At 38.9% G+C, this 12652-nt stretch overlaps 1 protein-coding gene across 1 annotated transcript in view; it reads left to right on the forward strand.

The window, feature by feature from the left end:
• Window positions 1–10688, forward strand: part of swap70b (switching B cell complex subunit SWAP70b) — a 34426-nt gene extending 23738 nt beyond the window's left edge. The window contains exons 8-12 of the mRNA XM_007565999.2: window positions 2708–2815; window positions 4506–4672; window positions 6914–7112; window positions 7519–7615; window positions 8839–10688. Coding sequence (XP_007566061.1) covers window positions 2708–2815; window positions 4506–4672; window positions 6914–7112; window positions 7519–7615; window positions 8839–8957 — 690 coding nt within the window. The 3' untranslated portion in view covers window positions 8958–10688. The remainder of the gene's footprint in view (window positions 1–2707; window positions 2816–4505; window positions 4673–6913; window positions 7113–7518; window positions 7616–8838) is intronic.
• Window positions 10689–12652: the final 1964 nt, after the last annotated feature.

The following is a 12652-nucleotide window of genomic DNA, read 5'->3' on the forward strand; positions in this document are numbered from 1 at the left end:
TTCCTCTTATTACTGCCAGAGACAATGAGGTGAACAGAAAATGTCAGCTTTACCAAAAAAAAAAAAAAAAAAAAAAAAAGGGGATGTCACCACTTACTCTGCTTAGTCACTTCAGAGTTCTGGTTTTGATTGGTTGTTACGAGTGACTCTTTTACAAGTTTTCAGAATAGGAAAGTTTTTTTAATTTGAAAAAACTAAACAAAAACATCACGCTTGTCCAGTCAGGTGAATAAATTGGTATATCTATGCCTTTTGATTTCTAATCTGAAGTTTAAATTAGAAGTTTGGAAAGAATAATTTGGATTTCACATCACACCCCCCAAGCTCGAAATCCAACATGGCTGCCATAAAAGGACCAATGTGGGAGGAGGGAGAAGGGAAAGCAGTTCAGCTACATTTTAGGGCATTTAAATCTGAATAGTAATATACAACACCCCAAACTAAACACTTTATTGATCCAAGATTCTTCAGGGAGTTTTTGGTGGCGATGGCGTCGGCAGCAGCCAGATGTTGCTAATAAAATATATTTGATTAAATTAACACCAGCAAATGTGACATCAGTGAAAGAAGTCATGGCGTCTTGATGGTCTGAAGCAAACAGGTGTGCTTTAGAAATCAAATCTTTGCTGTCCATTGATCTGGGAAGAATTATGGAACCATTTCCAAACTGTATGAAGCAAAAATGATGCAAATTATCCACAGTGGAAAACGTCCAACAATCGATACTCTTCAAAGGAGTGAAAAACGGTGGAAACCGTTGTCTACTGGAGGTGCTTCCTGACCAACGCATCACCATCCACAACCACCTGTTGAAGACACTTCGATTATATAAGATCCCACAATTAATTTTTCTTTGGAATAAATAAGGTATTTTTAATTGAATAAAGTAGAGAGTTGATTTATTATACAACACTTCAGGATGTTAGGAGAAAACTAGAAATATTTCAGCACAAATACTTTACAGCCCTTGTCAAAGATTGGAGGCAGGGGGGTGATTTGGGTTTGTTTTGTAACCACAGAAGCTTTGCACCTTGCAGCCATTACCACAGTGTGACTTCTGAAGCATCAGCCAAACTAGATTTAATCAGGACAGTGATGGCCAGCAACGACAGAACGGCTGGAAAAGAGAAGAATCAGTGGACCTGAAGTTCAAACCTTAATCTGACGGAGCGGCGGTGCTGGAAAAGAAGTTTATTTCTATTGCACATTTCAGCAACAAGGAAGTCCAACGTGGTTTACATCATAAAAATACAAAGTCATGCGCCTTAGAGTCAACAACTGAGAAAATCAGTAACTAAACATTACATGTTGATGAGTGCCATCACCAAAATCATCAATACACACGAAGAAGGAAAGCAGCACAGGAACAGAGCTCTACATCCAGACCTCAGTGAAGCTTCACTACCATCATCACAGTCACAACAAACTGATTTAAAGTAATATTTTACCAGGCTGACAATTCCTAAAGAAATGTTTTTTTTAATTAAGACATGAAAATCACCTCTAATGTGCCTCAGAGGAACTTTAGCAGATATCTGTTAGCTTGTGAGCTGGATTACATGTCATGATGCGGGAGGCAGCGTCATGGCGACAAACAGCGAGTCGCACAGACAGAGTAGAATAACTCTGTGATGCTACAGACACTAGAGGACAGGCCAGGCTTTGTGTGGGACACAGCATGAGAATGCACAACAGTCTGGAGTCGAGGTGCAGAACTCCATCTCACATAGTTAGCAGCATGAATGCACAAGGAACACACAGACAGATACAAACACACGCACGCACACACACACTATCGACTCTGTCTCTGTGCTGTTGTAAAAAGGTAACGCAAAGTTCACCCCTGGTTGATGTTGCATTACTTTATTCTCAGGTCTGATTTTACAGCTGTTTGTCATTCAGTACATAAAAGCTCTTGATATTTAAAGCCTTTCAGATAAATATAAAAATTGTGGTGGAGGAACCAACAAATCTAGGGTAAACCATGTTATGTGTCACTGTAATCTGTGATTAAAATTTGTGATCAATACTTCTCAGGGTGATCCCACTTTTATGACAATTTGCAGAAAATGCTGAATGAAAATGGCGTGGTTCAAATTCAAACCCACCAAATCATGTTCAGCCATTTAAACTAACAGGCAGTGCAAGGAAATGATTAATCAGAGAAGCAGCCAAGAGACCCGACATGAGGTTGGAGATGAGTTGATGCAACAGAGATTGATCCCACACAACATCAATCTGACTTTTCTGGAAGATAACGTAGGAAATAATGTATTGCTAAAAGAAACCCAAAGGAAGTAAGCTAACAGGAGGCATGTTGTGATGACTTCCTGAAGGCGGAGTTTCAGAAAGACCAGGAGCTTCTTAAAGAGAAAGAGGCCCAATTTCAAGGTGTGAAATTACAAAGTCAAATTTATTTTAAGGCATATTTGATGCAGCATTTTTATAACAACTGAAGGTAACATTGTTACTTGATTGTGCTACAAAATGAAGCTACATAGCTGGCTACACAATACTGCCCCTAATTACACCTCATGTGTTATCACAAACATCTACACTCAGACGTTTTCATCTAACATTAAGCTTTAACTTTTTAGGATCTTACCAGACCTTATTGATATCTGTCCAAACAGCCATTTTCACTTTGCCTGTTTTAGTTTTTTATCTCCTTTTTGATTTTTGTTTTCTGTTTTTTATTTCTGATCAGGCTCTGGAGGAGGCAGCAGCGAAAGCAGCAGAGGAAGAGAAAAAACGCCTTCTGACTCACACCGAACTTCAGGACCGCTACAGGACGGAGCTTGAGAGAGAAAAAATGGTACGTGATTCAGGAAATTATTCCACCAGAGCAACTGCAGAACAAACACAACTTTTACTCAACTCTCTCTTTAGCTGCTCTGTATTTGCATGCATCTTGGTATGCCTGGCTAAAAACCCCCAACAACAAACGATTGGAAGAAATCTCAATGCTCAAAATAAAATAAAAAAATCTACCCCAATAAAGACCTGAAGTGCAGTTCCTAATATATCTGGCTTAACTTTGTTTCTCTGTTAAATTAAGTCATGCTCTTGTTACTGAAATACACATTTGGTAATTGTAGCGACCAGAAGGTGTTTCATCTTGTGGTTGACTTCCTCTGAAAATAACATGAAATGCTGACCACCCTTTGTGGCTGTGTGACAGACTTTTGATGAAGATGTTTATCTGCGTATTTCTGCTCAGACAGCCTAATCAGCTATCTTATTGACGTATTTACTTCCAATTTTATTTCGGTTTCAACCAGAAATCCCCCAAACTTTGTTTTTGTCGCCTCCAGCAAGTACATTTAAAAGAAATAAGTTCAGTGCAACATACATGCCCTTCATAACCTCTGTCATACTTGTTAGGGATTCATTGATTGCAGTTTTCTAACAGTCACCAATCTGTAAAAAAACAGTTCCAATTTTGGCAGATTTTCTTTTTTTTTTGCCTGAAAAGTCGCTAAGTATAGCAATAGTTCATTTCCAGACATTTCCTCGATGATTCTTTGTTAATCATAAGTTCTGTCAATTTTAGTTTTGTTTAGGCAGTTAGAATATATTTAAGTTAGTTTGCATTAACTTGCATTAACTTTTGTATTTGGAATCATTTTGATTACTTTGATAACTTTTAGACCCTCCCATTAATGTAACAGATTAAGAACACCGGGGGGCGTAGTGGAGAAGATTTTTTGTTTGTCAAATGTATGCTGTGATGATGGGAGGTTTTTAAATTTTTATTTTTTTTTTACCACTTTTTGAACTTGTAGGATCAGATTAAGTTAACTTTTGTTTACATCTAGTGTTGATGTTTCTATTTCCAGCATCACTAGCTGTGATTCTGTTACAAATATGCGCAAAACTTTGTCGTTATTCCACTATTGTTGAAAAAACACAATTTCTCAATTGTGGTGTTTTATTTAAATAAGAAACTCAATTAAAAAAATTACACATTAATAAGTTTGTTCACGCGATAAATCATAAAAAAAAAACAACATTCTCCAACTACGTCCTTCGGTTTCTTCTACGTGGTTTCCAGTTGCATCGTCTCGCTGTTGATCATGTGACTCGTGTGATGCGAAAACATATTTCCATTGCAGTTTTGCAAAATAAACCAATACGGCCAATACAACCACCTCATCCTGGCATCAAAATGTTTTTGTCAAAAAATTAGTTATCTTCAAAACTGTCATATTTCCAATAAGCAAATCTATTTTCAAACTGTCAAATTGCACAATTGTTTGGTTAGTGGAAATCCAGCTACTGAAGTGATTTAAACTGTAGTTAGTGGAAGCACAGCGACATAAATCTCATAAAAGGAAAGACATGTCTGTGGTTCATTCATGCTGCCAGAGAGAGAGAGCATGACGTTCAGCAGGTACAAATGACTTCCTAGAATCTTCTTAAAAAAATGTCAAATTGTCACAAAAGCCATCCTCCATCCATCCTCCGTTGCCAATAGAAACAGGGTTTCATTTTTCGTCTACCAGGTACGGCAGCAGATGGAGGAGCAGGTGGCCCAGAAGTCCTCTGAGCTGGAGCAGTACCTGCAGAGGGTCCAGGAGCTGGAGGACATGTACCATAAGCTGGAGGAGGCTTTGGAGGAGGAGAGGCGGGCCAGGCAGGATGAGGAAACCGTCCGTAAGCTGCAGGCACGGTCAGTCTGAAGGTGGAGGGCAGAGATTACGCCATAGAGAGGAAATATCCTCACAGGAAGAATAAACGGCTTCTTTCCTTTTCCACTGTAAAGTCGGGATAAGATATTAATATTACAAGGAAGTTATTAACGTCTAACTCACAAAAGGCCTTCAGAGTTCTGACTGCTTCTCTTTTTTTCACGGGAGTCTCACCGGGTCATTTATTCGTTTTTGCCACAGAGCCGCTGTGTTTCCTCTCTTGTCCTTCCTTCCTCTCTGCTGACATTAGCTTTCCACTGTCCCGTTGGCTGAGCGGCAGAGTGTTTCATTCTGTTCTTAAATTAAGTCAGTGTCTGAAAGACAACAATCTGTCCTTAACTTGCTGCTAAATAGATTTTTCTTACATTGGTGTAATCAGCTCTACCAGCCTGAGCTTCATCTGAACTGAACTTCAGAACAAGAGCAGGCAGTTTATTGGTGGGGTTGAGTTTTTGTTTGTAGCTACAGGGAAGTTTTGTTACTTATTGAGTGACGGTTAAACTGAGTTAAAGTGTATTTAATTAGAATAGTTGGTTATATTAATGATTGTTGGAAGTTGGCAGTGATGGGGCAGACTCTCTTCAGAGTCAAAATGAGGTTTGTTTGTCTGTGTTTCCTTTCTGTGTTTGAGGAGCTATAGTTTTTGTTTTTGCAAATCAATGACAATAATGTCCAAACTCAATATGAGAACCTTCTTCTTCTTCTTTTTGTGGTAGTTAGTGGCAAATAATTTAATGGTGCATTGCTGCCACCAACTGGTAAGAAATGTGGATTAAGATTCTAATATCTATACAAAAATAAAATAAAAACGATTTAAGAATTTCCAGATTACTCATTTAAAACTACTTCAGTGAAGGCTGAAGATTAGGCCACAGACGGTAAAGGCACCACCCTGCCACCTGCTGACGCACAATAATATCCAACCTCAGGCTGCCACTGATATTTCAGCCTGAAGGAATATTTTCTACTCCACAGACTCATTCCATACACAGATATACACTAGTGGAGTGATTTTTCACTTTCGTCATCTTTCCTGCATGCTGTCAGAATGCTGCAAACACTCCCTGCACACATGACCACATTTCCTGGCAGTCCAGGTGAAGACATGTTTGTTTTTAATAAACTCACTGGTGGCACAATTGTTTGCATCCCTGATAATCCTTTAAAAATGAATCCAAATGAATCTATTGTTTAACAAATTAATAATCAACATCTTCCTGATTCTCTGGGTGGTTAATGACCCATTTCAGGTCACCATGCTGAAGGCAAAACGGGTCAAATATGAACTCTCCATCCATACTGTGACGTAAACATGATAGAACCTTTATGTAGGAACGAAACAGAGGAACAGTACATCCAAACTATTTGCATTATTTTGAGAAACGGCACCATCTGACAAATTTGGTTTCATTTTTTGTGTCGGTAGTTTGGTTAATCAGAGCCGTTTTCATGTGCAGACCCGTCTCCACTCAGATTGATTTTCACCTCTTTAAAAGTGTACAGATGTTCTGTTTTAAACTGACATGGTCACTGTGACTCTACACAAAATAGTCCAGGATGTATTTGCAAATTTACTACAAGGCAATGCAAAACATAAAAATCCCCCCAAACCTCCCAGGACCTGGGAGAATCTGAAGAGCAGGATTAAGCGAGGAAAAAATAAAACGTCTGCAAAGGGTGACCTCTTGTGGTCAGAGGTGGCTAGAGCAACATAAAAGTTTCCCCAAGCAACTAAAGATCATTACTCCTGCAGAAATAAGAAGTAGTCATCAAAAATGTAAGTAAGAGCACATGTGTTTAGTAAATAAATTACTTTTAATTACTGACAGTTTGATTCTAATCTCTGGTTTATATTTATATTGTACCAAGATATATAAAACAATATTCAAATGCTAATATTTTCACATTAAATTCGTTAAATAAGTAATAAGATACCCGAAACACTCAAGTCCAAATCTTGTTACTATTTCTAGTAACAAGATATTCTGTGCCTTCAAATGCACGGCTCGGTCATCCAACAGGAAACAGGAAACGGGACAGAGACTTCCTGCTTCACCTTCACCAGTATCAGAGTGTGATTGGTTAAAATGTACATCTTTATCATTTAGCAAAGTGACCAGAGAAGAAAACAGAGGTCTGGGGGGGATTAAAGGGGGCAGTTGCCCATGTTGCCCGTATCAGAAAGCGCCACTGATTGCGTTGCTCGTCTGTGTGTGGAGCAGGTTGCTGGAAGAGGAGGCTGAGAAGCGAGCCGAGCTGGAGCAGATCCACCTGCGTCAGCAGCGGGCCATCTCTGAGACCGAGGCAGAGAAACAGGAGCTGGAGAAGGAGCGGCGGGCCAAGGAGAGCGCCCTGCAGGCCGCCATGAAACAACTGGAAGAGCTGGAGCAGGAGAGGCAAGGAGCACTGGAGCAATACCAGGTCAGCTACGAAGGTCATGTGACCCAGAAATAATCAGGGCCTTAACATTTTAACTTGTGTTAAATATGACAAATTCTTTAGTTCAGCTTTTCCCTCCTTGTCTCATTTTTGGTCCTCTCAACCTGATTGTGTTTCTAAATCACACCAGCTTTAGATTTCATCCTTTTCTGTTTTGTTTTATGTCCAGTAATCTCAAACCAGATGGAAATATTCTCCGTTTTTTGATTTTTTTTTGTCTCACAACAACACAGTTTAAAACAGCAGGAATGAAATCTTCTCAATTCATACCCCGCCTGTCAAACTCATTCAATTAAAAATGTCGAATCATTTCTCACTACTGCTAAAAATAGTTGTGTGTGTATATATTTAATAAGGTTTCTAAAGCAACTCTTTGTGTGTGAATCAGACGGTGATGAAAAAGCTGGAAGATGCAACTAACAACACCAAGTCATGGAAGCACAAAGTGGCCCAGCATGAAGGGATGCTGCGGCTCATCCAACCAGGTGACGCGCTCTGCTTCCCTTCTCTGTCCTCCCCAAATAAGAGTCTGAGTCTAGTTTTAGAGGAAGAGGCTGCAGGTATCTTAAGGTTGCAGTTCCATGATTAGGAACCCAAACTTGATTTTCTAGATGTTTCTCAGATGTTGACATTATACAGGTGTCTATTGCAGAAGGATTCATACTTGTTAATTCAGTGACATTGTTACACTTGGTTATATTTAGGGGAGTCATGGTCACTGTTTCCATTCATCAGGGCACCAACTCCACATTAACAGCATAAAAGCGACGGAAAACCTGTTTAGAGTGCAGCTAAATAAGTTTTATTTTTTATCTGGTGCACATGGCAACCACCTTTTCTTGCCGGCCTGGGCAGCCGCCCTTATGGTTCATATCAAAAACTGCTTCTGTGGAAGATGCAGGAAAAGAAACGACTCAAGGCGAGCATTTCAAAAACCACTTGTTTGTCTCGCTCTCTGTGCCGACTATGCTACACACAAACACGTTGCCATAGCAGCCGACTAACAGCTCCACGAATGTATCAGAATTCAACGCCAAAAATCACGCAAACATTTCCCAGAACATTCAGTCCATCAGTTTTACGTTTTCAGGCTTGATGTTTATTTTGTGATTATTAAAAAGTGATCGTCTGAACACAGCGGTGGTTGGTTAGCTCATTTAAACACCTCTACTGATGACCTGTCAGAGTGGGGGTGTGGGTCGCTTACTCTTTTTTCAAATGAACCGAAACACAGAATTCTGCAGCACATCTACATGTTAAGATAGTAAAAGTCAAGCTAGCATAAGTGACCTACTTCTCTCTCTCCCTCTCTTTTATTTTAAATTAAAACCTTTTACTGACCTGTGAAATGTGATACCCTTGGACCTTGATATCTAGCAGTCATAGTGTTGACGATTAGTAGCAAAACACTGAGTCTCTTTTGCTTTTATACATCACGCATACATTTAATATTTAGCGTGCTGTGTTGACACCTTAGCAGCTAAAACCAATGGTAGCCATTGTTGGTCAGCAGTTGTTTTGCCCTCCAGCAGGGGGCAACATGTCTGTAGCTAATCTTACAAATAGTGCTGCGATTTTCTGTTGTACGTTTCTGTTGTGATACAGGTCTTAAATTTAATTCATAGCCATCTGAAAAAATATTCATTTCGAGTTGGCGAAACCTGCAAGAATTTTGGATGAAGAATGACGTTTTTCTTATCGTCCACAGGCTCTAAGGGGCCACAGAAGATCACCAACTGGGGCCCGGCAGCCTTCTCTGACGTAGAGCTCAACCTGCGGGAGAAGCAGTGGCAGGAGATGAAGAACCAAGCCGCTCAGGCTCAGTGAAGCTGCCGTGAGAACTCGGCCTCAAACTGGTCACTAACGCAGAAGGCTGGTTAGACGTGTTCAGTAAAACAAACCTGTAGTGACTGAAATCAAACCTGGTGACTGGATTTTCCAACCGGACACAAATACCTGGTTTACTAGCAAACTGAGGCATTTTTAAATTAGGACATTGATTAACTGATTAGTTTGGATCCTTTAAATGAATCTTTAGTGTTGTCCAGCAATAGACTAACCAGCCGTACTGTCAGTGTACAACACTAAAGACCAGAGCTGTAGTTTAAACATGATTCACCAAGTTTAGCTTGAATCCAGTGAAGAATCCAGACGTCTGTGACAGCGGTGAGGAAACACTGGAACACAGACAGTCACAGGGTCTAGTTAAAGGCTGTAAATACAGCAGAGCTGGTATGTTAATGCTGTAGATATGAAGTCATTAATCTAAGACATCGTCACAAAAACACAATACAAAACTGCATCGTCCTGCTCTTCAGTTTCTTCTAGTGATTTATTCTGATCCGTTGTCCTACGCAGAAACAGGACAAGCACACTAATACATTGATATCAATACAACAAGCAGACATTTTTATTGTGAGTATTCTTTTTATTATTTTTCTACAGTGTGCAGTCTGCATTTGTCTGTGCTTCTGGTGCACATGGAGTGGCATAGTCTAAAAATGACAACCTTAGAAAAGATTCTGCCTTTACTTTGAGGCCAAGTGGGGATATAAATCAGACCTGAAGAAAAAAAAGATTGCATTAAATCACTGGTGGCGCAATTACTGATGCCCCTGTTTCAGATAAACTCCCTTTGCATGCAGGACCAAACTTCTTCTAATGCAACGTTTGACCCAAATGGAGCAAACAGACAGAGGGGTGTTGATGTTTTTTTTCTAGATTTCCCTGACCCGTCACTTAGGCCAGACAGCAGGTGATCATATGAGGATGATCTAAGTATTCTTTGGGATTAATAAAGTATGTTTGAATTGGGTTGAATAGAATAATATCTGGAAGTCCCTTAAATCTCAACTTCAAAAAATAAAGGATGCTTTAAACTTCTTTCAGCCACATCTATTTAAAATAAATTCTGAGAGACACTAAAATTGTGCAACCTCTTGATTTTAATTCCACTTTGTTTTTTAGAGCTTTCCTCTCTGATTGTTGTCATCAAAAGGTTGGACATTTGAAACGTTTCAGTGACAAATTGTGCTACTGCAACCAGTAAAATGTGGCTGTGACTGTAAACTCATTTAGGAGCAACGAACAACGAGCTAGTTGATCTGCCCGTCCGCTCCCCGTAACATTGTTAGCTGTTTGTACATATTGTCAAATTGATTGATTTATGATGTGCAGCTGGTTAAAGGAGGATGTTGGCTTATCTCATCCAATGAGGGAACCGATTCTCTGCTCGTACTTAAACAACGCACTACTTTTAACCTGATTCTCAAGCTAACAAAAGGCTTGTAGTTCAAGCTGTTAAAAGTAAAAACGTTCAGGAGCTAAATCTGTCCAACGCCCTGGACTCTCTGGGACCGTTTTAAAATGAAGATGAGACATTTTGTCATTTTAGCCAGCGTCCACTACAAGCAGGACTTCTAACTGCTGGATGTCTCTGCTGCACTCATAATGTCCTGATTAACTCCTGTGATTGTTGTTGTTGTTTTTTGATATATGCATTTGTAAAAAGCTGGAGACTGAGCTGTGTAATAAAAACGATTTCTAATTATGCTCTGAGTTGTGGAATCTAATTTTTCTCTCTTCATCCCAACATTGTTTCCATTGCACAGCAGTTTTCATTATAGACTTTCCTTCAACTGAGGCCTGTGATTAAGAGAGCTGCCAACAGGGGGCGCCAAGGTCAATAATAAATTTAGCCAACACAACAATCAGTTTTGTTACTCTATTGTTAATAAAAGATAAATCCTTCATTTGTTGTGCACAACTAAATTTTGCACTAAATACACAACAGGCAAAACTGGTAATAATGAATGAAATGATATGAAATTGTTTTATTTGTATCTTTAATACGACAGTTAGTATTGGGACAAGCTAACACTAAATATAGATGTAGAATTTGAAAGAACAGTTTTTGATCACATGTAAAAAGAGTAATGACTATAGCTGACATCTGATTTCATTGTGATTTATGACATTGTAGGTTTGTTTTCATCTCTTAAGCATATCAGAATATATTTTTGTGTATTTTTGTTGTTTTTGTAAGCATGAAAGGGGATGTAGAAATTTGACGCAAATATATGCTTATTATTGTTTAAACAATATTTATTTTGTGCGCAATATTTACCTCCCCGGACAAACAACCTAAACAACACTGGCGCTTAAAAATATTTATTAATTCCAACAATCTCAGTTCACTAAAAACTAACCACCCTTTTTTTTTAATTGAATAATATTATGAAGTATCGCTTTTGGGTAGCGTAGTGTAGTTTCTGGATATGCTGCCAACTTTGAGTAACTTCAGTGAATGAAGAACAAACAAGTATTGGCCAAAAAATCAACAGACACACCTATTTATGTCAAAGTGAGACCTCTTGTTTGTTCACCAGCTTTGTTGTTGTTTGCTGCAAATACTGCATATTGTCACTGGAAGTACACATTTATACATTACTGTAAAAGTATTAGTTTAGAAAGTTTTATATTGGAAAAGACTCATAAAAATCTTTGGAGAGATTCTTTGTTGAATGAAAAATAATCTATAGATTCCACCTTTATCTCTTTGCCTCAATCTCTCAAATATTGCATCCTGTTTTGCACCACAGGAAGTTTCTACCTAGCTTATTGCTGAGCATCAGCTGCCCTCTTGTGGAGAAACCTTTGCACTTTTTCACATCAGTGGGTTTCTATTCGTATTGTTTTCAAATGCAATTGCAGTTTTTCTTTAAAAAAACAACAAACGAACAAACATATGGACGTTCAATATAATAGAAAGTCTTACTGTTATTTCAACTACTAAACAGAAATAATTCCCAAAGTGAATTCCAATTGTAAAATGAGAAATAATATGAACACTTGAAAATATCTGAAAGTGAAACTGCTTGAATATGCACACAAAAAAAACCCAACAAAAAAAAACATGTCTCTACAAAAGCAAAATAAAACCACATTCTAGTTTTGTCTGATAAGCACATTTAGGCTTTTCCCCCTCACAGAGGCCTTAAGTCCCTTTGGGAATAAAGTTCTACCAAAATCAAATGAAAATATGGCGTGATTTCTGCGCCACCAATTGGGCTAAGTGAGCTATCTGGTCGCACATTTCTTTGTGAACGAGCAATAATTTCAATGGAGTGTGTTCAAGGGTGCGTTCACACTGTAGCCTGAAGTGACCCAATTCCGATTGTTTTTGACATAATGCGACCTGTATCCGATCTTTTCAGGGCAGTCTGAACAGCACACAGATCGGATTCTTTTACGAATGTGACCCATATCCGATACGTATCCGATTCAAATGCGACCTAACGTCCAGGCCGCATTCATCCGAACTGAACGTCACTGTTTCTCAACAAATCTCACTATTCTGCGTCCTGATAAGCGCAAGTGGGAAGAAAAACAACAACCAAAACGGATTATATGAGGATTAAGTTGTTAATATGCTGCTCCGGCTGGACAACAACTTCAAAAATATGTAAGCTAAGCTCCACCGTTAGCAACCATGTTTACATGTTTACTTCCGCAAACACTGA

The sequence above is a fragment of the Poecilia formosa genome, unplaced genomic scaffold (genome assembly GCF_000485575.1).
Source record: "Poecilia formosa unplaced genomic scaffold, Poecilia_formosa-5.1.2 Scaffold185, whole genome shotgun sequence".
Lineage (NCBI taxonomy): Eukaryota > Metazoa > Chordata > Actinopteri > Cyprinodontiformes > Poeciliidae > Poecilia > Poecilia formosa.